The 27,817-nt window shown below is 38.8% G+C and overlaps 2 protein-coding genes across 2 annotated transcripts; one reads left to right on the top strand and one right to left on the bottom strand.

Annotated features, from left to right (window-relative positions):
• Positions 1-47: 47 nt before the first annotated feature.
• On the top strand, positions 48-27,359 carry tbcd (tubulin folding cofactor D). Its single transcript, XM_015000444.2, has 39 exons — positions 48-531; positions 612-662; positions 745-842; positions 958-1,059; positions 1,431-1,577; positions 6,337-6,392; positions 7,346-7,478; positions 8,155-8,200; positions 8,287-8,419; positions 8,662-8,795; positions 8,877-8,937; positions 9,069-9,143; positions 9,326-9,420; positions 13,703-13,859; positions 17,487-17,544; positions 17,633-17,662; positions 17,979-18,064; positions 19,426-19,506; positions 19,599-19,672; positions 19,800-19,917; positions 19,994-20,054; positions 20,149-20,171; positions 20,261-20,292; positions 20,396-20,458; positions 20,538-20,614; positions 20,927-21,008; positions 21,107-21,225; positions 21,334-21,425; positions 21,711-21,851; positions 23,289-23,372; positions 23,507-23,665; positions 23,830-23,968; positions 25,526-25,647; positions 25,754-25,831; positions 25,910-25,996; positions 26,074-26,161; positions 26,615-26,724; positions 26,866-26,950; positions 27,057-27,359. The coding sequence occupies exons 1-39, from the start codon at positions 348-350 to the stop codon at positions 27,075-27,077; spliced, it is 3,582 nt and encodes a 1,193-aa protein (XP_014855930.2). The 5' UTR covers positions 48-347; the 3' UTR covers positions 27,078-27,359.
• Positions 9,461-13,222, bottom strand: znf750 (zinc finger protein 750). The gene is made up of 3 exons (XM_015000446.2): positions 13,048-13,222; positions 10,428-11,690; positions 9,461-10,329 (listed from the first exon to the last, which is right to left on the bottom strand). Exons 2-3 carry the CDS (start codon positions 11,672-11,674, stop codon positions 9,777-9,779), a joined length of 1,800 nt encoding a protein of 599 aa, XP_014855932.2. The 5' UTR covers positions 11,675-11,690; positions 13,048-13,222; the 3' UTR covers positions 9,461-9,776.
• Positions 27,360-27,817: the final 458 nt, after the last annotated feature.

The following is a 27,817-nucleotide window of genomic DNA, read 5'->3' as shown; positions in this document are numbered from 1 at the left end:
TTCAAAGAGTTTGCAAATCCGGTCGACTCAATCGCGATTGGCACATCAACGTGCAGGGGTGGGGAACGTCACTAATGCTCTATTATGCGCCAGCATCCCAGCAGTTAAGATTTTACACTCGTTTTTTGCAAGTAGAATTACTTTACGCTCTTTCTGTACCAACACAAAATATAGTATTTTATTGTTAAACGTGTTTTTCTTACTAATTCTGTTGCCTCTTAGCTCTAACCAGTTGTTTTGCTAGGGTGATATGCTAATATTAGCTAGCTAAGAATTGTAAAACTTAGTAAAAGAATAGCCTCCTACAGAGGCTTTCTGTAAATAATAATAATAAAAACACCAGCAGTATGGACTTATCGGAAGCAGAAAACGGTTCCCCAGAAGGAGGGGAGGAAGAGGTAGATGCCATTGTTAAAACATGTGTTTTGGGTGGCTTCAGTGAGAGCAGTGAAACCAGAACACTCATCGGTAGTCTTCCAGAGATCCACGAAGACGATCGAGCAGGGGAGTTTGCAGTTCAGAAGTTCAGAGGTGTGGCACAATAAAGCACTTAAATCACGTTGGATTTGAAACTCAGTCCTTAACAGTCTGTATTTTTTTTATGCCAACAGTAATAATGGACAGATACCAGGACCAGCCTCATCTGCTAGATCCTCATCTAGGTACACTGCAGACATAACTACAAATACTACTTTTTGCAGACAAAATGAAAAGTCTATTCACTTTTTTTTGTGCTGTTATTAGAATGGGTAACGAATACGCTGCTTGACTTCGTAAGGAATGAAAATTCACCCCCTTCATTGGTTCATCTGAGCTTCCAGTTCCTTTATGTCATTTGTAAGGTCAGTTAAAATGTTATGTGAGTGACCCAACCTGTAACTCACAGATTTTTCATATATTTCTCTAACACATAACTTAGTCCTTTAGTTGATTTATATACATTTTTCTTCTCGTTAGGTGAGAGGCTATAAAGTCTTCATGCAACTTCTTCCTCATGAGGTGGCTGATGTTCATCCAGTTCTGGAGATGATATCCAGACAGGATCCTACAGACTTAAAGGTAAACACTGTCAAAATATTAGATAGATATTCATTCTGCCATTCTGTCTATAACAATAACATCAAAATACATTTAAAAATCTGACTCACGACAATAGTGGATTTAAATTATATTAGTGTCACAGTATTATATCCACGGCCATTTAATCTTAGGTTCACATTAAAAAACTGCAGTTTAATAGTTATGACATTATTTTGTTTTGCCTATGTGAAGCACTTTGTGATCTATATATCTGTGTAAGGTGCTGCAGAAACAAAATTTACCGATTTAGTGCTATTGTGTAGCAGTTTTGTTTGTGGCTGGTTATAGTTGAGTGCAAACTATATGCTTTCTACAGTGATTTAGTAAGATCTATTTGTTTCACGTTTCAGACTTGGGAAACGCGCTACATGTTGCTGCTGTGGCTGTCCATGACCTGCCTGATCCCGTTTGACCTTTCTCGTCTGGATGGTCATCTAGAATCAGAGGGCGTTAGAGTTAAAGAGCCCGTCATGGAGCGTATTTTAGCTGTTGCAAAGGTAAGTGATGTAAGAAGACATGAACACAGTTGCATGGTCTCAAACACACAATAATGGTAGATACCAAAAACTCATTAATTTAGAGGAGCTACATATTTGAACCTGTGTGTGTAATTCTGACTAATTGTGGCATTAGTCAGATTGGTCACTACATGGCCCCCATAATTGATATGGACAAAAGAATTGAGGTCATCAAACCAAAGTTCAGATCTACAATAATCGTAATACCTGTTGGTCTCAGGTTTGCAACCAGCTTCTGAAACCAGTAACCTCCTCCCAGTGTCAGAGTCTCACTGAGGAAGAAACTGCATTAGGTTTTCCATCACTTCAATGTTTCTGCTATAACTGATGGATATTTGCATATAAAATAAGTCAATAAAGTTTCATTTACAATTTTTACATCTTTGTGTCATGAGGTAGAGCTCAGCCGACTGGTGACAGAAAAAGTAGATCTTGGTCTCAAAAAGTTTGGGTACCCCTGCTCTAAAGCGTCAAAAGCTGTATAAAATAAAGCTATTATCATTTATTAGTTCTGAATAGTCTAGTAGATCCAGCACAGGCCTTAAGTTGTTTGTGATGTGTCTGTGGGACATGACGCCTGATTGAGATTCATCAATAATACAACCATGGGTCTGTTTGATTCTTCTGGCCAAAATAATAGCAAAAACTTTATAGTCATTGTTCAGTAATCAAATAGGTCTCCGGTTGTCAATGAGTAATTTGTCTTTGCCAGCCTTCGGGATCAGAAATAAGGCCTTGTGTTAAAGTAGAGGGGAATTCTCCATGACCAATACTTTCTGAAAGAGTGTTAAGATTAAAGGGATTAAGAGCTTTTACAAATTTCTTATAAAGCTCACTTAACAGCCCATCACTACCAGGCGATTTGTTATTTTTAAGACTTAAAATAGCCTCTTCTACTTCCTCTAGAGTAAGGTTAGCATCACACATTTTGCTTTTCAGCCTCACGATATAACTTTGCAATGTTTAATGGAGTCAATCAGTAAAGAAGCTTTTTCATCTGAGTATTTAGAAGAATAGAGATTGTTGTACAAATTGCAACAAAATGATCCAAGGGTTTTATGGACTGATACAATCTTATCATTGACTTAGTGTGTCTAAAGTATTATGAAGTTTAGACTTTTCTAAACTAAAAAAGAACACTGCTCCCCTTCCTCCAACCACCTCGCTGTAGACCTGACAAACATACCTCGAGCCTTTTGTTTATATATGTCATCAAATTTAATTTGACCTTCACTAAGGAGAGATATATCATCCTCTTTGCTAATCCTAGATAAAGAAGCTATCTGAGAGCAAAGACTTTCTTCCTCTTGCCTTCTTTTTTTGCAGGGTAAAGGATCTCATGAATTTTCCTGTCCTATTTTAACAGTTCAAAAAATGCCTAAAAGAGTTATGTTTACAGGCTTTCTCCCAGCAAGATTTAATCAGGGATCTGATCATATGAAAGAAGACTGTTGAAACTTATAAGTTTATATTGCTTCAAAGCTATTGTTCAAGGGTATGTTTTTCAATAAAATAAGATTGGAACATTGAAAGTTAATTGCGACTTTATAACACAGAGTTGGCTATATAAAACAAAAAAAATAAAAAAGTAAAAATCGATATTGGCCAAAATCGGAATAGGCAGGTCAAATTTTTTAAAGATCGGTAATCGGAAACCGGCCAGAAAACTGCAATCGGTGCACGCCTAGCTTCCACATCCGCCTCCGCGCTCAAGTCAGAGAGAGCCTTGTCTTCTCTTATTGCACTAACCGAGTTTTCAGCTCCGTAACAGCTTATTTTGAATGCTGATAAGTTATCTTTTAGTAGCCTTTTTCCTGCAGAGGGAGGTGAGACCGTTAGCAATCAACGGTTCCCTGATTGCTAACGGGAACCGCTAACGGCTGTATGATTTGGGTTTTCCAGCTGGTATCCAGGAGTCTCAGGCGACTTATCACAAGTTCTGCGTGTAGCTGCCGAGAAGGATGATTCTGATCGCTGGTAGCAGAAACTAGTCTTGGAAGTCACAGTCGATTCTCGACCATGAAAGCGAGGGTTGTTCTGAGACACCTTACTAACAAAGCTGCTCTCTTAACTACTCCGCCGCGTTCCTCGTGCCCAGCTCCTTTCGATTTAATGTTCGTATCGTCTCAATGCGAGCGGCGTTTTATTATGTCTGTACACCACCTGTGTAGAAGGTCCCAGTCCATTTAATCAAACGCACCAATCTCATTAGCAGACACCGTGTTTTGGAAGTAGACTTGAACTCGCTCTCGTGTGATGTAAGTAAAATCTATGGTCATAAGTTCCGAAGCAGTTATTTTGGAGCAATGCTGTTTGGTTAAAATTCAACAATATAACACGAAACACAACTAGTTACTTACAATTTTCTTTCAATTGGAATATTTTGTAGCAGACGGACATTAAACGTAGCACACGTTATGAAGGCTGTCCGTTAACTAAAGCCTCGAGCTCCGAAGGGAGGAGAAAAAAGCTAGGCAGTATCGTTGAAGCTCCAACACAGCACAAAGTCTTCAGAAACAATTAAGAATGACAAAAACACCGATTTCTAAACAAAAATCACTTTATGCTACTGGGCATAGAAATAACTTGGCCTTAAATGCGTTAATTACAGGTCTTACATTTCGTCGCGGCAGGGCTATTTACTTTCGCATATATAGATGTAATTTATTTTTTTTCGTCAGACTTTTTTGTCAGGCAAAAGTTTGAGTCGGACGCATTTCTCTTCATTATGTTCTGCACCAATCTCATTAGCTGCTGGACTTGAGGCGTTTGAGGCCATAGACATAATAAAAGAGTAGACGCCTCATGGACGTCTACCCTAAATCTCGTCATGGACAATAGGCGAGAGCCTATTGTCGCTGACGAGATTTAGGGAGGCCATCTTGGAGCGGTCCACCACTCCACTCAGCGTTTTGTGTTTAGCAGGCACAATGACGTATCAGCGCATTTAACCGATCATAACACGCTTTTTTGTTACTGGAAGCCATATTCAAACATCTGTCAAAGCTACATTTATAAACAATTGTATTTTTAAGTATGTTTATAATACATAGTTCAGCATATGCTTAGTGGCTATAACAATAGAATAGGAATGGGATATTCTGATATTGATGTATGATGAGCATATTACAAAGCACACAGCCGTTCATAATTTATTTAATAAATTATTTAGTAATATCAATACATATTTATATAACGATACAAACACAAATAAATAATGATTAATAATGACACAAATAAATAATGATTAATACTGAATAATATATATTGGATACATGTTTATATATATATGTATACATACATATATATAGATATATGTATATGTTTTTCAGCCGACGAGTTCTAGCTTCAGAGTGATTCAGCAGCTGAGATTGAGTCCAAAATCCGATGCGAGATTCATCCGTGCTGCAGTGAATCCGTCTCTCTTTAAAGATATTTCCCACTTCTTCCTCACATCGTGTCTTTAGGAAACCTTCAAAACAAAAACAGAAGATTTGGGACGTATCTTACTTTTGACAGAGTGAAAGAATATAAATAATAGTCTTTACCATCTGTGTAAACTTTGCTGGTGAATGTTATAACACATAATATAAGTTTTATAATATATGTTACATTGTTTCATTTCTAATGTAGGCTCTTGCGTCAGATAATCTAAGTCAATGTTAGAGAATAATATTTTTTTTTAGATTTACGGAATCTCAGTTAGCCTTCATAGCGGGGCTGAACCCCGGTATTACACCATAGCTAATATTAGCTGGTATCTCGCCGGTGGACATAAATACAGTAAAGTAATATTCTAATCACAAAATATACACAATAATATGTCCATCTTACTTGTGAAATGTTGTTTGTCGAGCCCTCACGTCATTAGTCCATCGATCCGAACAACAATATCCCTCAGTGCTGAGGCATCTTCTGTTGTTGTGGTTGAGCAAAGTAGGAGGGACGACCGCTCCAAGATGGCCGCCGTATTTCCTGCGCTGGAGCAGCCAATGCGGGGTCTACTCTTATATTATGTCTATGGTTGAGGCTACTTCTAACTTACTGCTAATAAATCCTTGCTAGCTAGATTTGTTGTCCACTTAAACTTATACTGGGGAATTCAACAAATACCGTGGGCACAAGACAAAGCTTAATAAAAATCTTAATAATGCATATTCAAAAACATAAATGTTTTCAATTGTTTGGGCATTTATTTGTTAATATTAATTGCCTCATCACTTTTTTGTGTGCGTATTTCAAAGTTTTTACAGAAAAAAGCAACTTGAGATCCATTTAGTATTATTTTTTCCTCCATGTCTTTCTCCATGTCTTTGTAATAATCCAAACAAACAAACAAAAAAAGAAACTGTACCATTTATGCCCCATGGTAAAAGTATGTAACCTTATGACCTGAAGACCTATTTTATGTTACTGTATATAATCAGTCCAAGAACTGCTGTGGTATTGTCTGTGCTTTTCCTGTGCTGAGGTCTGTTGTTGTAGACATTCAGTGGAGAAGTGGCACCATCTAGAGGTGCTTAAGTTTTATTAATTAATCTGTCAGGGAAATTGTTGTTCTCAGTGTGTATTTTTCTTTGCAAGAAAACATAATTATTTATTGCTAATATACAAATTAAATACATTTGAAACAAGACATTTACTAATATTTTTTAAAATTATTTAAATTCTTTCTTTTTAAGAAATAATTTTTCATGTCCTTCTTTAAAGCTTCTTTTGTGCTTGTTTGGTTTTATAGACGTATCTATTTGCCATGGGCAGTCCTAGAGATGCTGCTCCAGTTCTTGTTTCAAAGTAAGTGCAACGTTTTCTTTTTGCTTTTTGCCTGTTTTTACTGTTGTTTTCAAGTTAAATTTAAATGAAATCGCAGTTTGAAACGCCGTAGGAGCTCTGGTGTTTTAACTGACTCTTGTTTTCAATTAACTTCCAGTATAAGTCACCATTATTGGCTTATATTAACCAATATTATAGCACTATCAACATAAGTGTAAATAAGACATGATACAATTGAATGAATATGAAAAGTATATTAAATATTGTTTGTAATTACATTTAGACCAACAATTGTTTAAAAATACATAAAATAATTTCCGAAAATATAAGAATGCTTTTTTTTTTTCAAATGGATATATAAATGCAAATCAAGATATAGTAAAAAGGCATAACCTATTTATTTAAGCAGAAGTTGCAGTGGTATTTTTTTTTCTTTTAGAATAAAATAAGTTTTGTTGTTATAACAATGTAGCATGGTGTAACCATGGTATCTTTCCTCCTATCTCACATACTAGCCCATACTAAATCAGGACATAATTTATCGTATGCTGAAATTTGAAATCTTATCATGTTTGAAGCTACTTACAGCTACATAGCAAGAACTTTGTATTGCCTTGTTGCTGAAAATGTGCTATATAAATAAAATTACCTATGCATAAAAAAATTAATATTTAAAAAAAAAATTCCTTGGCTAAATTTTTAAGAGGAAAAACTTGGTATTCCACTAACCTGAAAATTGAGTAGTGTAACTGACCTATTTTTGTTTTTTCTTTAATGCTTAGAATCATCACAGTTGCATCTGAATTGTTCAAAAATCAAATTTTATGTTAATGATCATTAAGTGATGAAAATAACCTTCATTGTCACTAGAGGGCAATGTTGCTCTTGGAATACGTATGTTTGCCATGTCGACCTGTGTTTATCCTCATAAAACATCTAATATTTCTTCTGTCGGATTCTGCGCGGCCTTACAGGTTTATGACGCGCCCCGACGTGAAACAGAAACATCTCGGGTGCTTTCTGGACTGGAGTCTCACCTCTATATCTCAGAGCAGTGGCGACTCAATGATAGAAATCAGGAAGCTGGACGGTGTCCTGCAGTCCTTGGTAAAGTCTGCGCCTGTGATTCAGAGTTCATGTCCATGTGAGGGGTGGGGATTTGAGGACGGAGTGTACGTGCTCAGATTTATTCAACCTGTAATTTACAAGAGCTGACACGATTGGTATGCTTTTACACAATAGTTAGTGTGGTTGTAGCAGGTGTGTAATGCACCTGCTGCCTGTGTGGGATCTGTTGCTTCAAGTAACTTAGGAGAGTTTAATCTGCAGCTTTAGGCTAAACGGTTTCTCAGCAAATGACAGCCATGCTGAGGTAATGAGACTACATTCAGTTTTCGAGCATAATGCCTCACACATGACCTCACTGAAGATGTCTCATTGTTGATAAATTATTTTAAAAAAAAGTTTCAGTGTGGAATAAGAATTTTTTGGACCCATACAAAGGAAACATCTTATTCATTGGAACATTTTCACAACATGTTCAGAATTGTTTTGCTTTGAGGCTTTCAAAACTGGCTAAGTGTTCTCTGTCACCAGAATCCATACAAGTTCTAATGAAACTCTTTTTAGAAGAGCTCTAAATGACTAAGATTTTAGCAAATTACAAGATTATATAGTAGTTAGACTAAAAATGTAAAGGATTGTTATTTAAATGAAATATAATTATGTGGTCTAAGACTATTCATTTTATTAGATATTGTTTTTCTATTTCAATGTCTTATAGGCAAAACTTTTTAAACATGGAAAACGAGATGACTTTCTACAGTATGGTAGGCTCAATTTCCCACTAAAGCTCACTTGGACAGTGAGAAAATTCTGATGATGTGATAATTCTCTGTTGCCTCTGATATTCCAGCTCCTATAGTTCTGCGTAATCTGGAACAGAAACGTCTGTCAGAGAGCAGCGAGGCCATGCTGCGAAAGATTCACATCAAGCTAATTCAGAGGCTCGGCCTTACATTCCTGAAGCCACGTTTGGCTGCTTGGAGGTCAGATATTATGCTATTTTACTCCAGTTATCACAGGTTTGTTGTATGATTGCCTAGGATTTCACTTTCTTGGATATAAAATAATTGAATGAAGGTTTTTATAGTCAGATAAACTGATTCATATGTTCAGTTTAGCAATTTGTACTCCCCCCCCAACTAGATTCTAGCGAAACATTTTTGTCTTCTGCTAGTAAAGGCTGCAAAACTTGTGTGTTTTAAAGGAGGAATGTGTGTATTTCCAGGTACGAGAGAGGCAGTCGCTCACTAGCTGCTAACCTTTCTGTGTCTCACACCGCTGCTACTGTCACTCCTGAGACGAAGACTCAGGAACAGGAAGAGGACTATGACATTCCTGAGGAGGTGGAAACTGTGATTGGTAAGTCATCACCTGCACTCAGTTTTTTAGTGAATTATTGCTGCTTAAGAAACATTTTGTGGCCTCTTTGTCTTCTTTCAGAGCACCTGCTTGTTGGCCTGAAAGATAAGGAGACAGTTGTGCGCTGGTCTGCAGCAAAGGGGTAACAGTGTTTTTATACGACACCCAGCAATGATTGATTTAAAAAGGCCTCCTTGTTGTTACTTGTCTTTGGCATTCTTTATGCAGAAACAAGTCATTGTGTGTGGTAAAAATTTATTTGATTTTTTACAGCATTGGGAGGGTGACTGGGAGGCTTCCGAAGGAACTGGCAGATGATGTGGTCGGATCAGTTTTGGACTGCTTCAGGTTGGTTTATGCTTTGGGCAGATTGGCTCCCTCCATGAATTACACTTTCCCAATTATTTTAGTTTTAATTTTGCTGCAGCTTTCTTATTTATTGAACAAGCAAAAGGTCCTGGGAAAGGTTTACATTCAATTTTATATTCTACCGTGTTCTTTGTTTTTAACTTGAAGGTTGTTTTCTGTAGTTTTCAAGAAACGGATAATGCCTGGCATGGAGGCTGCCTCGCACTGGCAGAGCTAGGAAGGAGAGGTCTGCTGCTTCCATCAAGACTGACTGATGGTATGTACGCTCAAGTCGACTTCAATAAATGGACAAGCAATTCAATAAGTCATGTTTTTATTTCTTACTTTACATTTTTTCTGGTATTTACATTGATAGCACATTTTTACATTTGTATTTTTTGCTGATGTTTATATAAAGATGACAGGGTTTAAATAATGTGTCCCCGTTTTACCCTTGTAAATCAAAGGTAAGCACCAGATACTGACTGTAACCTGATACCTGTAACAGCATGCCTGTAGATTAAACAAGTCATTTTGATTTTCTTTTTTTCCAGTCTTGTAGCAATCTTTTCGGTCTGCAGATTAGAGATATAATCTCTTTGTATCTTTTCTGCAACAGTCATAGTCCAGTTGTTAGGAGCGGGTCCTCCTCCTCAGAGTTGGGCCTGTTGCTTTGGTTTTCTTGCTCAGTTTTTGAGATTTGCTCTCACTCTGGCTATTGTTACGTCTTTTCAAGCCACTCTCTTTAGCTCTTTTAGTCGACTTGGTATTTTTTAGGGAGTCGGGAGTCATGGAGTCCATTGAGTCTTCGCAGGGCTGGACTTTAATGTGAAAATCACCTGAAGAGGCTACAGAGCTTGCAGTGGCAAGTTGGCAGAGAGCCAGAGCTGCAGTCTGCCTCTGGTCACACGGTTCTTCGTCCAGATCTTCATCCAATGTAGGTGGAAGGTCCTCTGAAGGGCTTGGAGCAGAGCTGTAGGTTGGGCTGCTGTGAGAAGCTCGGAGGCTGAGATTCAGAGGGAGCTCTGTGCCGTTCACGTTATCTGAATCGCAACCCTTTGTCCTCTGTTGAGATTTTTCCTCATGGTTCTGGTCTCTTTTTGACAGGTTTAGAGGAGCTACGTTGTCTGATTCTTCTTGATTGTTCTTATCAGACAAGGAGACATGTAGACTGCTACCATTCGACCTAAAAAGGACATTTCAAAAATATTAAAGATCAGTTACTGCAAACAGGACCATATCACTTGATAAGGAAAAGGGTAAACAACCAGAACTTTTTCTTACCCTCCATCTAAGCGATGGCTTCCTAACTGAAGCAAGGTTTCTGCCGACTCTTCTTGTCTTGAATCTTTTGTGACCAGTTCCACAACTTTAGATCCGTGTCCAAGCTGGAGGGAGGTCTCCGACTCGCCGCTGGTCGTGCACTGGGAAGACTCTGATTCTCTCAGGACAATGTTTGCTTGATTGGGTCTGTCAGGTGACCCTAAGGCTGAGCAGCCCTCTTTAGGACTCAGCCTTGTTGTTTTGTCTCCACTTTGGTGACTCTCCCCTTGGGCGGAGCTGTGAGAGCTGTTGTGACTGGAATGTGAATACATGTACAAGTCATAGTCCTTCTGGCCAAAGCCTTGACCGTAGCCATCCAAAGAAAAATATCTGTGTCCGGTAATTGGAATGGGCTCATGGGGTCTGTAAAGGGTGTAAGGCAGAGGAGGGCCTGGGTGAAGAGTGTGGCAGTATCTGTAAGAATAAGGGGGGAATGGAGTTCCATGAGGTGGGGCAATGGGTGGTTGCACCAGAGATCTTTGGGTATCTATAAACTCCGGTTGGAAGGACGGAACGTTTGGATCATTTACAGGAATGTGTCTGGATAGATAGTATGGTGGATACAGGGGTCGTTCAGGCATGAGGTAGGGAGGGTATTCGGGAACCATGAGAGGGGTGAAAGATTTGAAAGGAAGAGTTCTGGCCCACGGGCTGCTTGGATGGCTGATGTTAGAGGTTGGCGAATCCTCTCTTCGCTGCACAGTTGCAACCAAGGCCTCGGCACCGTCACGGTTGGGAGTGACAGGGGAGAAAGCAGATGGGCGAGGCAGAGCCTTGGCCTCATCGCTCTCTGCGAGTTCTCTGTCTGTGAGTGTATTTGGTTTTGCCACACTCTGGTTGTCGTTGCTCACTGGACTGTCACACCCAACATCTAACTCTTCTATGTCATCTCTGCTCTCGTCTTTCTTCCCTTCCACTCCTTGTTTCTCAGAACTAAGGCTTTGGACTGCTGAAATGACATTTGTACAATCCTTAGGTTTGACAGAGACTGCCTTTGCCACAGCCTTCAATTGTCGGGGTGCTTGTCCATTTTTTTGAGACACCAAGGAGATTGAATTTTGACACAAATTGTATTTCATATGATTGAAGAGATGAGACTTTTCATTACAGGTGAAAGGACACTGGAAACATTGGTACTTAAAAGGTTTGCCTGGCGGACGAGGGATGTAGTGAGGCCTTTTTGGCTTGCGCTCCTGATCCATTTCCATCCTGACGCTGACTCTCCTGAAAGAAAAATATAATATATTCTCGGTGAAGTACTAACGCTGCAGAAAACTGAATGTTGAATCAGTGAATGTAACTTAAAATCTATTTGTTTTCACTGAAGTCATCGTTAGTTGTGCCCCAAGTGATGGGTTGTTAGACTGGTTCAGAGAAAGACCTTTTGTCATTTGAAGTTTTAGCTATGCGTTGTTTTAGTTGCATGGCTAGAAAAATCTCCTGGTGCACAAAACACCACAGCCTCAGGCTACATTTGTTCCTTTTCAGTGGAATGGCTACTAAGCAGAGAAATATTTAAATTTGAAAACCTGTCTGCTTTATGCAAATCTGTCACCGCATTTTTGCATATATCCCGGTCATGGCTTGGTTTTAGCGTTGGGTTGTTGACATCAGCCAACACGTGCCAGCTAACGCTGCCTGCTCACGCATCAGTCCCGTTTCTATAACTCTCTAATGACCTCCCTATAAAGTTAGCGGGCTGCTAAATCACCAGACAGACGGTTCATTCTTTTAAGTTTCGCAGACCTGGAGGGCATGCAGAGACTTGCTTTCTCTTACACCAAAACTGTGTGCTGTCAGCGTGGGAACTACGAGTCAACCTGCTTACCAACCTGCTTCCCATGACTACACCTGCGGGATGCATTCATCACTCGATAAGCTCACTGCCAATGAAGATTGCAGTGAGATTCATTTTTGCTCATTGTCAGAGCGCTGTAAACTAATAACTGAAATCCTTTTAGTATATATAAAAAAAACCGTCTCAATACGGTTTCTGTCTGAAAGATTTGTGTGTTCTCTCTTGAATTAAACATCACCTAAAGATGTTAGTTTAGGGCTGCTGGGTGTGCGTTGAGAAACCTGCTTGTCGTGCGCTGTCGCAAGAAGTTGTCACTCAAGTTTCGGCTAAAGTAGCATGCGAGGACACTCCCTTTCTAAGGAACATGGATTCTCTTTAAAATACCATTTTAAGCCATTCATCTTGTGAATATGCAGCAAATCGAAATAATTTCTTATATTTAACTGAAGATAACATCCAGGAAACATGAAAATGAGGAATTATTTTTAAAAAAAAGAGCGGAGCGACAATTTTTAAATTCTGTAGTTCTTTGTTCATTATCAACTTAAGCCTTACACAAAGGCATGCATACATCAGTTATGTATCGCCAATAGCAGCAGTCTGAACAGAGGTTAGATAGGATCTGTTTGTAACAGGTGCACACCTTGTACATATCACTGCTATCTACAGCCCAACTAAAACTGTGTGGCGACATAGTCAAACTTTGTCAGTTGTTTGTTAAAATAGATATTGTTTTGCTACTTTCATGTTAAATAAGCAAGAAACAAATTGGACAAAAATTACCTTTTCTGATTGAAGCAGCAAAGTCTGTTCCCGTATGTGAAGCCCGCGTAGAGGAGATCCACAGTTCACAGCAAATGTCAGTATCTGGTTTAAAGCGCTCGTTTTATCAGCTCAGAGTTTAGAACCCATTTGTTGGATGAGTGTGATGGGAAGTGTGATCTAGGCTGTGTGCTGAGTTCGTCTTTGTAAGGTGTTTTCTCTCTAGTGGGTGGTGCTTCAGCCCAAACAGCAGGGCCCTCGGGCAACAGTGATGCACCTGATATTAGTCAGGCCTCAAGCAATGATTTAAATGTTGAGTTGGAGATATAACTCTTTTTGTATCCTTATCTAGCTTTTGTTAAATTGGTGAAACAAACTTTATTCCACACTGACTCCACATAGATTTTGTAAAGTGAAGTTCAGTAGAATCTGACAGGACCTGCAAGTGATTTGCATTTACTGTGTGGTGTTGCAGGATTAGTTTACATGAAATATGAGCTGAAAAAAACTGAATTTGCTAGTTGTTCCTCTCTAAGAAATTTGAATAATATTCCTCATAATTACTTTGTGTTTTGAACACAACATGTGAAGTTGGATAAAGTACTCCTGTTTTTATTAAGCTTTTATTATCTGATTTCTATCTTGAGATATTCATCTTTGTTGTTGTATATTTCAGTCGTGCCACTTATAATGAAAGCACTGACCTACGATGAGAAGAGGGGAGCCTGCAGTGTCGGTTCCAACGTGCGTGACGCTGCCTGCTATGTCTGCTGGTCTTTTTCCAGAGCTTATGACCCCAAGGAACTCCAGCCATTTGTCACCCAGATTGCAAGGTAACACCTGTTACTATTAATCCTCCCAAGACAAAAATACATAAATATCACCTGAAATAATTTTTATTTTCTCTTTTGGTTGTAAGGTGGTCCAAAAAACAATGACTGTGTGAAGGTTAATGGCTCTTCTATTTAAAACAACTTCAGTTTTCAGGATTAAATATGAGAAAGCAGTTTGACAAGGCAAAAACATAAGTTACGCCAAATCCTGTCTGCTGATGGGGTGGTAACACTGCATAAAGAACATAAAGAATGTCTCAGCATTAGATTTTTATGTTGTTAATCTAATTCTAACTGTAGTAGAGACACTTTAAATGACTTAGAACCAGTCAGCCTAAATAATATCAAAAACTAAGTCATCATTTGTCAAGAAAACAACTTTTATTTTAAACATTATTCCTACTTTTTCTTTGAGTTACCTTCTACACTTACAAAGATGAAAAGTAACAATTAATGCTACACAATTCTCATCCACTCGGTATTAACAACCTAAAACTATGGGTCTTAAACCTGATGTAACTACTGTAAAAGTTCTGCCTGTGAAATAGACACTTTTAATTGAGGAATAGTTATTTAAAAGACACAATTATTTAAAAGACAAAATATTCATCCTTAAACCGATTGAATCCCTAAAAGTTATCAATAACATGTGTGACAAAGGTAACATTTTATCACCAGAACCTCCAGGAATAATGAAAGCATTTCTGTTTTTTGTTTTTTTTTTGTCCAAACCTTGTTCATATCTCTTTTTGGAACCATGGTGGTTTCTCTAGAGAACGCTACTGCTATTACCAATAACGACTATGTCTCTTTGGGAACAAACAGCTTCTTGGGAAACCAGGGAGGTCACATGGACCAGTGGGACTAGCTTCTCTTTTTGGCATCTTTTTAATTTAGATTTGGAAGCAGGGGATGCGTATATGAAAACTTGCTGAAGTTTTACACATGTGGGGAAGATAAAAATCAGAGGTTGGGTTATGCAGAGGCCGACTCAAAAATAGTCAAGCTAGCATAGCATGCATTACAAAGCAAACATTCATCACAACAGTTATCAATGGAAATTGATCAAGCCTCAGGATTGGGTCGGAACTTCTTTGAAGTGGTAGCTTTCTAGAGAGGCCTTATCATGAGGTCTTGACCAGCCAGTCAGAAGCAGACTGTGGAGTGGTGCTTTAATGACTTGCCAGGGTAGGAAATGTAACATGGCCAGATTTGTACCTCTCCTACAACATCAGAGGGTGCGTTCACACTGCAGCCTGAAGTGACTCAATTCCGATTTTTTTGACGTAATGCGACCTGTATCCGATCTTTTCATGGCAGTGTGAACAGCACAGGTCGGATTCTTTTTCGAATCTGACCCATATCCGATACGTATCCGATTCAAATGCGACCTAACGTCCAGGTCGCATTCATCCGAACTGAACGTCACTGTTTCTCAACAAATCTCACTATTCTGCGTCCTGATACGTATATGAGGATTAAGTTGTTAATATGTTGCTCCGGCCGGATAACAACTTCAAATATGTAAGCTATGCTCCACCGTTAGCCTCCATGTTTACTTCCGCAAACACTGAGCACTTCTTCTTTTTATGGCGGTTGGCAGAACACTTAGAATGCTGACGCTATTGCGCCCTCTACTGCGCATGCGGGACACTTTCAGGTCGCTTGCCCGTTTACACTGCAGAAAGCATACAGGTCGCATTTACTGGCAGTGTGAACGGCCCCGGCAAAAAAAAATCGGGATTGCCAAAATATCGGAATTGAGTCACTTCAGGCTGCAGTGTGAACGCACCCAGAGAGTCAGAACTTGTGCAGAACTGTATCACCAATCAGCAATGAACGTTGTCACGGTAATGATTTATTTGGCAAAAGCAGCATATTATTTTTGAAAAGTCACTCCAACAAGTAAACTAAACATTCAGTTTTTCTGAAACATAATGTTCAACTAGCCAGCTTAGACAGATGGGCGAGCAAAGAGTTTTTGGTAAAAAAAAATTAAAGGTTGGTTGACATTCTTTGATTATGTTTCTACATATTTACTTGTTTTGCAGTTTGTTCTGCAGTTGTCTGTATTTAAAGTCTTTTAGACAAAAAGGCTGAAAAGTGCAGCAGAGTTGTAAAATCCTCTGCTAGAAAGAAAAACACTATCAGTAAATACTACTTTTTTTGGTTGTGAAAGACCTTATCAGTGAGATTTGCATAGAAACTGCACAGTTTGCCTGTAAGCTGCAACTTACTGCCTCAAACCAGTTTTTCTGTGACACGTTGGTACCTCTACTTATCCAGCTCCAGTTCATTTGGTATTTTGCTAAATGCATATTAAAAGCTGGAGGGTAGAAGAACTGCTTTCATTTGCAATGTGTCATGCAGTCATTTTAGGTGATTGTCATTTGATGATGGGCAGGAAGGTTTGGCTTTACTCTAGATGAGTTCAAGAAAGAGTTTATAAATGCTGTATAAAGTTGTAATAAACTGAAAGTATGACTTAAATTAATGTCAACTTAGCTGTACAAAGGATATACTAATAATAAATAATAGTGGGTACTGTTTGCTATGGAAAATAAGCATTTGGAATGCCAGTATGGCCTAATAAGGCTTATGTGAATGCATTTATTTAAGGCCAGTAACCTGCTTCTCTTAGATCTTTGTGCAGACAGTTACAAAGGTATTCAGAAGTTTCTTCTTGACCATGGATGCTGACAAAACTGTCTTTTATTCAAGTAGAGGCTCCTGATCCACCGTAGAAAAGTAAAAAACGTATTATCTCAGGATTCGCACAACAAATCTTTAACCAGAACACAGACGTAGCTCATCACCCACTGAGCTGCACTCAGTCTTTGTTAACAGTAACGGTTTATGTCATGCTTTCCTGCCTTGCAAGTATGGACCTGCGGCCTCTGACTGTGCAGACCAGCTCTGCAGTGTCAGAGTTAACCCCTTTGCAAATCATCATCAGCGCCTGGGACTACACCCTCCCTTTCCCTGGGCCACAAGATTGCCAGGTTTCGCCTGCTGCTGTAGGTTTCGGTCGCCGTTTGGCAGAAACGCTGGGACAAGCTGGTTCCTGCTCTATTCATCAGAACTCGATGACAAGTCCTGAAAATGTGTTTTTGTGAAAATGGCCCTTTGTGACTTGGGGGCACATACAAACAGTTGTGTTCTCCTGCAAAGTTGCAACATGCATGAATAGACCTGTTGCAACTGTAGGATTTTAAGTATGCTCTTCTCACCGATACCTTAGGTTTAGATATTGTATAGAGCTGTGTTGTTTTTCCAAACCCTCTGGGTAGAAGCGTTTTTTTTTGTTTGTTTTTTTTTAAGGCAAACCACATGCTAAGGAAGTAAACATGGTCAGCTGCATTTTCGTTTTTCTCAGGGTGTCATCGTCATGTATATGTAAGCAACCCCACGCCCCCATTCTCACACACACTCCCTGAGATTTTCAAAAGTAATGTAGTGTGAAGGGATAAAACCTCTTATGTTGTTCAAGAGTCATGGGTAATGATACAGCTGGTGTTGAACCGATGAACTGAGGAAACGGAGTTTGTTTTGTGGTTATGGTCTGCCTCTGATTACAAAAGTGTGTGTTAAATCTGGATTATCACATAAAACACAACTTCTCCACAGCGCCTTGCTGATCACCGCTGTGTTTGATCGCAACATCAACTGCCGCAGAGCTGCGTCTGTAAGTTTGCTAGTAAACTTCATCAAGCTGCTTTTCCAAAGATCGTGAATGAAAAAAAAACTTAATTTTGCGTCTCTTTTCGTCCCAGGCTGCCTTCCAGGAGAATGTCGGCAGACAGGTTTGTGACTGAAGCTTTGATGACCTGAGCATTATGACAGTATTAGCCTTATTTGACTCTTATTTGCAGGCAGATATCCAGTTCATGCTCAAACTTGCCTCATTACGAGGATCTTTTAAAGAAAATGGCCTTCTAGCGTAGCTACAGGGCACCAGGAAACACTGAAGGTGCCAGTAGCCCTTAAGCAAGAACTCTAGATTTGTCATTACTTGAATTGGGAACTCTGTCACTGACTGTAGACATCTTAAATGTAGCTGGTTGGTGTTGCAAAACAGTCCGTCCTAAGGTGAAAATGTTCTACACTTTTCTTCATTAGGGCACCTTCCCTCATGGCATCGACATTGTGACGGCAGCAGACTACTTTGCTGTGGGAATGATCAACAACTGCTATCTGAACATTAGGTGAGGACAGTGTTGAACTGCTCATGCAAAGCTATTTTTATGTTCATTGCAAACTGCTCAAGTACACAGTGTCCCACCAATATATTTGTAACACGATGACGCTCACAAATACATAAGGGATAGTGTTCTCTATTCAATTTCCATCTGATATAGCGTAGATCTTGTGGCCATGAGGCATTTCAATAAATTTCTCTTAATTTCAACTTCTCGTCAGTACAGCTGCATATTGGTAAATTACAATAGCATCATATAATATTAATTTCAATAATTCAAAGAGTAATACTCCAATATTATGCTCATTACCCACAGATTGCTATATTCAAGTGTTTATTGTTGTCAATTGTAAGGATTTTGTCATAAAGCTGGTGTAAATTCAAACTATACTTTCCAGGACAATTTCAATAGTAGCATATTAAAAATGACAAATAAATATCCAAAAATCTCTCCCTACTAAAAATTATGCAATTATTGTGTACCTTTGAGCAACAATTTGTTTTCTCTTGAGCTCAGGTAAGGTGCTTCATACAGCGTCTCTGGTTCTGATTGAACTGTATGCGGTGTTTCTTGAAACATGGTCATGCAGCAGCCTGCAGATTTCCCAACGCTTGAACAAGTTTAGCTTCACAATCCTATCAAGTCTCTTTTTCTACCACGCATATTTTCCTTCCACTCAATTTTTCCACCATGTGCTGGGATGCAGCATTCTGGGATCTCTTAATGATCTGTTGTGGCTTATCCTGCTGGGGGAAAGTGTAAGTCACTGTCATATAAGCGACTGTCAAGTCAGCTCTCTTCCTTTTGGTCGTGTAGGCCCACACATCAAAATCATTCCTTAATGGTCTAATAAAATGTTCAGATTTTTTGTGAAGCTGAATTAGCTGTAAGACATTATCGTCCAAATTAACAGAAATAAATGCGTGCATACATAAAGCTTGAGTATACATCTATGCAAGTTTTATTTTTCAATTGAATGTAAGAAAAAAAATTTACCTTTTGAAGATTTTCCAATGCACCGGGATGGACCTTCACAATTACATTTAATATCTTTAAAAATATAAACGTTTGTTATTTACCTCGTTTTGCATAACTTATCAGGTTTGTCACAAATGAAACGGAAAACGTCACCGCAGAGAAAGAGGGTAGCCTTAGGGCATGACTGAACACAGATATATATATATATATATATATATATATATATATATATATATATATATATATATATATATATGTGTGTGTGTGTGTGTGTGTAGAAAAGGAGTTCAATACAGTTTTCTTCTTTTTAAGACTTTATGCAGACATGTAAAAAAAATGGCTTTCATTCTTTTTGTTTATCTTAAGACTGTTGTTTTTTGTTTATTAAGTGTCTTCATAGCTGGTTTCCCAGAGTACACCAAATCCATGATCGAACATTTGACATCCAGGAAAATCAACCACTGGGACGGGTCAGAACTTTCACCATTTGTCATTAAAATCACTCCGATGACCTTTTACATTTTTAATATCTTTAGGAAACATTCTTTATTTTGTTTCGCAGCGCGATCCGACTGCTTGCCACAAAAGCACTCCACAACTTGACGCCTCAAGCACCTGATTATATGGCAACAACAGGTAAACAATGTCACCTTACTTGTTCATCGGCAGTTAAATAGGCCACAAGAAAAGCTTTTTAAACACCGACTGTAAACTTTTGCTTAAAAATTGAGTAAAGACGGCGCTCTCTTTCATTTTAACGCAGTTTTGCCGCAGCTGTTGACCACAGCAGTGGGTGTTGATCTCCACAGTCGTCATGGAGCCATTCTGGCATGTGGAGAAATCACATATGCGCTGTACAAAGTGGCTCTTCAGAGCAACAGGTAGACTTGATATATATGAAATGTCAAACGTTAAAACATAGAGAATAAAGTGAGTCTTTCTTTTTTTTTTTATTAGGACTGTGATGGATCTAATTTCTCCAGAATGTGTGGATGCACTAAAGAACATTCACAATCTGGTGAGTGAACAAGGAGTTCTTGGTAATACTTGCTGTTTGTGTAAATTGTGGTCAAACTGTGATGTAGCTGACTGAAATTTGCTGACACTTTCAGCTTCATGAAAGAAAACAATACAGGTAGGCAGAGATGCTCCTTTCAGCTGTTTTGCTTGTAATGTAGTAAGAAAGCAAAATATTTTCATATAAAATTATTTTCCTTTCCATAGGGGCTTCGGTGGAGCCCTGATGAGACCAGCAAGTAGGTCCAAGTCACATGTGGAAATTGAATCACTGAAAGAAGGTGTGAAAACAATGATTAAACCTGATATGTATTTCTGCTACTTTTTTTTTTATTTTTACAGTTTGCAGCCTCATAGAAAAGTTGTCCCTGTCTAAAATGCCTTTTAAGAACGACCCCATAATCAGTAAGTAAACGGAACAGCAGATTTTGCTTTTTAATAATTTTTTGTAAAGTCAAAGCTAAAAGTTTCTGGTATGTTTCAGCTGCGTGGCAGTCGCTAATCGACGACACTTTAAAGACTCTTCATCTCTTTTCTAGTGGAGTAAAGGAGGACTTTATTGTAAGTCAACTGTGGGTTCATGAATTAATTATGATTTATTCGTGATTTTTTAGAGGTTTCATATCTAAAGCCTACCTTAATAAAAATATCTGTTGATCAACTTAGTTTTGTTTGTGTTATTTCAATTTGTAAATGTGTCAAAAATTGACTGAGGACTGTATGAGATAAAGAAAAATGATGGATTTAGACATTTGTTTGGGGCTAAAGTGAAGTGAATCCTTTTAAAGAAGTAAAAAATAAAACCACAATGCGCATCTTGTACAGAGATGATAAAAATGTATAAAAGACTATATACTCTCCTCCTGTCTGTAGGTCTCCGTAGTAACAGCCTTATCTGCCTTGTGTGAGGAGTTCTACCAGGACCAAGAAAACCAGGCTGACACACAAATACAAGGTGGCATTTCTTGTTGTTTTCCTCTGAACCCTAAATGAAAACACTAAAATAATTTATAAAGCCGCTTTTATAACAACAGTTTATGTTCACATACTTAGATGCGCTCATATCCCAGTACCTCGAAGGACTTATGAGTCCACAGTTGCTCACCCGTTCCGGATCAGCTCGCGCCCTCGGCTGTCTGCCCAGATTTATGATCCACAGCAAACTGAAGCAGGTGGGTGTTTAAAGTACGAATATAAATTTGGGATTTTTAAAACATATTTCACTGCCTCGATAAATTACTATAAAATATAGATTCTCTGTTCTTCTTTTTCTGTTTCAGATATTTGGAGGGCTCGAGCAGATGTGCGCCGTCAGCCAGAAGGAGGGCAATTTCACTGAGGCTAGGAGAGACGCAGTCAGATCAGTGGCTCAGTGAGTCTTCTTACACATTTTGCCTGATGGTTCTGGTTCATGACCCAAAGGTTCCTCGTGTTTTCTGCTGAAACACATTGCTCTATCAACACTAATGCCAAAGTAAACTATGGACTGACTCTTCCAGAATGACCAGAACGGCATGTCCTTCTAGTAATCAGATTGTATTTTGCATATTTCCTCTAAAGTCAATTTCTTTTCTAGCTTGCTGCATTAATCTTACTTTGTTGATTATATTTTTACATTTTGCATCACTTTGTAAATTTGTGTCGTGTCTTTCGTCAGGGTCTTCCTCAAGACAGGTGTTTGTCCCCACGGCTCCCCTGACTCCGTCCTCTGCTCGGAGAATGTAGTCGAGGTGTTTGGTTTTCTTCTCTGCAGCATCAACGACTACACAACAGACAGCAGAGGGGACATAGGGGCCTGGTGAGTACTGGATCCTGAGATTGGCTCTCCTGCCTGAGGCTTCCAGTGTTTCTTTTTTCTACCCTTCACACACAAGTAAAACAAAATACTTCTCTCACATGTAGCTTCAGGCCATGCTTGGGGACTAGCCAGGAATGTCACCTGGCTTGTCACTTGTCTTCGCAAAAAGGGTTGGGCTGCCTCTCTAAGGCTGTCTAGTAATTTTTTTTCCTTCCATTATTTTGTTTTCTTTCTTCCTGCTTTTTTTTTGTAGCATTCTCAAACACAATGCTCTTTTTTAAAATTAAAGATTTTTAATTGTACCACCCTTCCAAAAGTTGCTTTTGATTACAAAATGCTTTGCCAAATCAATGTTTGGTATTATATGCAGGGTTAGGTTTTTATCTGTGTGTAGAAATATATCACTCTTTCATAATTTGAGTCCAGTGTATTTTGGTATTTGTAGAGTCTCTAAAGCCACTTGCCTCATAAGTAAATCTTAAATAACTTCTTGCCAAATAAAACATAACAGTTCCTTCCATTTAAAAAAAAAAAAAAACTGAGCCGCCTTCTTGCTGTCATAGTGAAAGGAAAAGTACAACTTCTTCCACATCTGCGGTTTTAATCTGAATTTATTTTAATTTGCCTTTTTACTTGGGGCCGAAATAATATATAAAGATCAATTATTGAAATATTTATCATCTGATTTAGTAACTGATTAATTGTTAACTGGAGTATGCTTGCTCTAATAAAGAGCATTTACTGAAAAAACACAGAGCACTAATTAAGCCAAAAATGTGCAAAAATATTTCTACGTTTTGCATTTAAGATAAAATGAAAACCTTTGTAAATATTGTCTGTAAATATGTTCTACCCAGAATTCCAGTTTTGGTTTAATCCTGTTCAAACTCTGTAAAAATAAATAAATAAATAAATAATCTGTTAATGGATCAACAGATTAGCTTTATTTCTTGTTAGGCCGACCAGAAAGGATTAAGATTTTCATATATTGATGTTAGCTTTAGCAGATGAGGATGGATACTTTGTTACAAATTATCAAGAGTTCACTAAAGGAGTGGTACATTATTGCATTTCAGCCATTAATTTTTTCCCCCTCTTATTAAGGAACACAATAATTAGTTTTTTGCATCCTTTGAAGTATTTTGAAAATTGTATAAAAGGGTTTATGTGATTAAAATAAAAAAAATCCACTTTTATGCCACTTTTTTGTCTGCTTAATCTTCAAAATAACTCATTACTAAAATAATGGTTGCTTTCCTACTTTAGCTGTTTAAAAATGCTCATCAGAAATGTTCATTTTAAAAATCTTGAGATGTTCATTAGTTTTTCTGCATCATTGTTTTTAAGCCTCAGTTAAATCATAGTAAATTGCAGCTGAAGGTGAATCCACATCCTCACATGGGCTTTGCTGAGTTAACTCTCCTCTCTCTATCCCAGGGTGAGGAAGGCAGCCATGACAAGTCTGCAGGAAATCACCTTGATGGTGTCCAGCAGTGCTCCAGAGATCCTCTCACCAAACCTGTGAGTAGTAACCTCAGAATGCTTAACTCCTTGCCCTTTCAGTCTTCATTTATAAGCATGCACTAAGTGAATGTGACAGTGAGATTTAATTTCTGCTTGAATCGTCTTTAATATCCTCTCCGGTTTGTCTGCAGGGTGAAGTCTATGATGTGCTGCCTGGCTCAACAGGCTGCAGAGCAGAATGACCACTACAGAGCTCATGCTGGAAACATCTTCCTGCACCTCCTTCACCACACTGAGCCTGTAGTACCTCACATACCCCACAAAGAGGAGCTGTTGAGCATCTTTCCTGCGTGAGCTGCTCAAGTATATTACTGCAGCATTATAACTTGTAGCAAGTTAACGAATGTGGGGGTGGGGGGTTTATGCGGCTTTGGTTACTTTGGGGAAAAATACATCAGCCCTGATTTAGAGACACTTTTTGGCGATCTTTAATTTTGTTTGGTTTCTCTTCCAGGGAGACCATAACCAGCCTAAACTGGAATGCCCCATCCCAGGCTTTCAAGTACATCACACAGCTGCTTGGATTGCCTGAGTATCAGTACCACACCCTGCTGGGGCTCTCTGTGTCAGTGGGAGGGATCACCGAGTCCACAGTAAGTGGAAGAAGCAGAAAATTGTCAAATCGCAGCCGGAAGATAAAAAGTCTGGCCATAAATGATGCGGACGAAAAGATTTAGTTTCATTGCGATACTCCGGAGGCTTTTGCAATCGTTGCCACAGAGCTCTGTGTTACCCCTGCCAGCACTGAGGGACATTGTGCCTTTATTTTGACACAAGGTTTTCTCTGTTAAAGCACCTATCAAACCCATAATGTGAATTTAGTAGGAGCCAGAGTATTTTTTATGTCAAGGGCATAAACAAAGCAGTTGACTAAAGCAAGCAAAATATGTAAACATACAAAAATAAATTGATGTTTCAGTTTTGTTTTTGCTCAAAATGTGGAAACAAAATGGTTGAGATATTTATTAGTTTATGCTGCGTGACAAATAAATAACTTTTGTGTTTGATTGCAGGAATTTAGATTGGATAGTTCCACATCACAAAACGCGACCACATGCTTTTTTCATTTAGCAGCAATCTGTTTATTATTCAGGTTGTCCGACCAACAGGGGGCGCCGTTTGTCCACCGTTGTCTTCTGTGTAACACCTGCTTTCCAGTGTGCTCTTAGAATCTCACAGCTCAGTTGTTGTCGGTCCTCGGCCAACCTTTGCATAAATACCGGACTTGAAATATTGATTGAGTCGACGTTCATTCTTTATGCTGACAAAGAAACTTTTCTCATGGTTTTATTCTGCGGTTTATCCTAAAAGCATGCCTGTGAAACTCCTCTGCAGCCTTTTTTACGCAACATCTCTCTGGAGGTCCATCCTGGGCTCATAACTGGGGTTGATCAAGCCCTCATTCCTCTCCCACTGCGATTTAACCTGTTAAAACCACACATTCAGAAGCAGCCAAGGCTGCAAAAGTTTGAGCTTATTTTTAACTTTGAATGTTTATGGATGGAATAAAGAAAGTATATTTAAAGCCTGCAATAACAACCTCGAGGCCAATGAAGGTAAACCAATCTGCCATTGGTGCTTTAAAGCAAGCTCCCTCGGAGACCATCCAGCTCCGCTCTTGTTTTTATCTCCTCCTCTTAAGAGTTTTTCTACTTCTGCAGAAACATCCTCAGAGACGAGAGGCACCGATGTATTTGTACAGCATTTAGAAAAAGGAGCCAAGATTGCTGCAATGTATGGGCCACGATTACGATTCTCTCACTGCAGGGCCGTACGCTCACAGGCCAGTGAGAAACGAGCCTTACTCTTGCTTTTCAGGAATCAACCTGGCATAGTTCAATCACAGAAAATTTGGATAAAAAATAGTTTTACCATTGTTAACTTTGATAATTCTTTCAGACACAAAATCTCTTTGAAGCCTACATAACATTATTTAGAGGGTTATGTTACAAGTGCAAAAGGCTAGACTCTGCACTACATATAGTGGTAATTTATTTAGCTCACAACGTCAAATCTATTACAGGACTGATTTAACTTTTTTTCTTATCTGCACCATTTTGACTTTGACATTAATCCCCACCATCCTCACTGCGGTGAATTACTCTTCCGTCCTCCTGCTCAGACTCCTGCAATCTTTTGCATTTGTTCAGGCGCATCACTCCTCCCAGTCGCTGTTTGCCTTCCTGAAAGGGATTCAGAAGGACATCGATGCTCTGACGCAGTTTACGCAAACATTGCTGAGGATCTTTAAGAATAATCTTCAGAATGACAGGTACACTAAACTAAACCAGATTCATCCCTGTGGTATAACTTTAAAGCACTTATTTTCATCATTAATATCTATAACATTTCAAATTTGTTCTGCCTTTTTCTTTAAGAGTATCCGTTCCCCTACTTATGATGCTCAGTCAGATGCTTGCCAACAACGTTTTTGAAATCTTGACCACACAAGAAAAGTAAGTGACTTTTTATTATAGAACTGTGTCTTCATACCTCAGGGATGACCAGAGTGTTCTGTCTCTTTGCTTCATAAGTCACCAGGTCTGTGTGGATCTTTTGGGTCTTTGCAAAGAGCTGAGGAAGTCCAGGAATGTGGCCAAGATACGTGCCTGCATTTACGTGTAGGTTCTCGTATGCACATAGGCTTACAGCTGCACCACTAAAGCAGAAGAAAGGCTTATTGTTGGTTGTTTTCCAGATACTGTGGACTGATCCAGTTTGAGGGAGATGTGAGGAAGAAAGTTTTGTCCCAGCTGCTGATGCTGCTCTGCCATACGTTCCCGATAGTAAGTTCTGCACACTTATATCTAACAGTGGACTTCCTACGCTGTAATGAAGGTTTATCATCCCTATTTCATATACTATGAATATCTGCCCACCTAAAATGAATGGCGGGTTTATTTTTACTAAACGGATCAAATTTTATGTCGATGATTGTGGCCCACAGATGGAAACTTGTAAATTAGAAAGTTGGATACGTTTATATTTAACTTGTATATTCTTCTAATAGTGTATGCTGTCCCTTTTTAGATAAATTAAAAATAGAAGTATATTGACACTGAGAACTTTTCCTTTAGGAGTCAAATATTATAGAGAAATTGGTTGAAATTAAATAAAATATGTTTTAGACATTTATAGTCTCTGTTTTGACGTAATTACTCTAAACCACTATTCACATTATTATTCGTGTGTATATTTTTTATTGTTTGTGATGTTAATTGTTTTGATCATAACTCCAGATAAGAAAGACTACATCCGGCGAGATGTATGAGATGCTTCTCACCTACAATGACGTCGCGGATCCAGATGTGCTCGAGGATGTCTTAAACTTACTAAGTGACACTCAGTGGTTCGTGTTATTTTGTAATCAAGTTCTCAAATTAGTTGTAAAAACATCTGTTTTTTGTTTTTTTTTTGTTTGTTTGTTTTCAGAGAATTTACTTTAAATTGAATTTATTTAAAATATTGACGGTTTTATTATCCGTTTAAGGGAGAGCGACCTCGCCACAGTGCGGGAATGCAGGAATCAGCTTTGTGATTGGCTAGGAGTGCCCAGGCCCCGGCCAATAACCAAGGTAATTATTTAACATCATTACCTTTATCTGCTTCTGAATAGTTCGAGAGGACTTAGGTTTTGTGTCTGTTTGAAGATAACCCTGACAACTCTCTTTTCGTTTGCAGGACCCTGACCAGGTTTCATGATTACTGGTGTTGAATTCAGCAGGAGCTCTTTAAAAGAAAAAGGACTGAGCAGTTAGTGTTTTCTTCTGAATCTGTGTCAGGAAGCTTGTCCGTCTGCCAGAGAAATGCACAGCCAAAATTGCAGCCTGTTCAAATAATTTAACATGAATGCAACAAAAAAAAAAAAGTAAGAAAAATGATCTGTCACAGTTGTTTTGTTATTATCGCTACAGGCCGTATCGCCTACAGCAATCTTTTTCTCTGTTTTCTGCAGCTGTAAAACAATAAATGACCTTAAACTTACCTGTAGCAAGTGTTTTTTTTTCTTTTTTTGTTATTTTCTGTCAATAATACTATTGTTCGACGGTCTATTTAGGACTTGGTCGAGCTGTTTACACGTAAGCTGTACCTGGAACAACACAGGGATGTGAAATTTAAACTGTACTTTGCAAACACTCCAGGGAAATGGTTACCATTTAAATGTTTTGGCACACAGCGTGGAATGTCACTGAGGCCCCTGCTTCCCCTTAGGGAAGGCAGACCTACTTTTTCTGCGCTGGCAAAGGTACCAGCGGTTGAAGGAGTAAGTCTGAGGCCCGATAGCGGAGTCTTCATGCTCGCCTGCAGAACAGAGGCTGTTGTGTCACCATTGGTACGGTCTTGTCTAATTAGTGGCTGATAGTGGCCACATTGTGCCACAGTCTTCAACAAAGATGCAATTGTTGCATTATTTTAGAGTTAGGTGGTTTCGCTGGCTCGTC

The sequence above is a fragment of the Poecilia mexicana genome, unplaced genomic scaffold (genome assembly GCF_051168715.1).
Source record: "Poecilia mexicana isolate PSO_F unplaced genomic scaffold, ASM5116871v1 scaffold_8, whole genome shotgun sequence".
Taxonomy (NCBI): domain Eukaryota; kingdom Metazoa; phylum Chordata; class Actinopteri; order Cyprinodontiformes; family Poeciliidae; genus Poecilia; species Poecilia mexicana.
The sequence above is the reverse complement of the archived record's forward strand: the minus strand, read 5'-3'. Positions and strand labels throughout refer to the sequence as shown.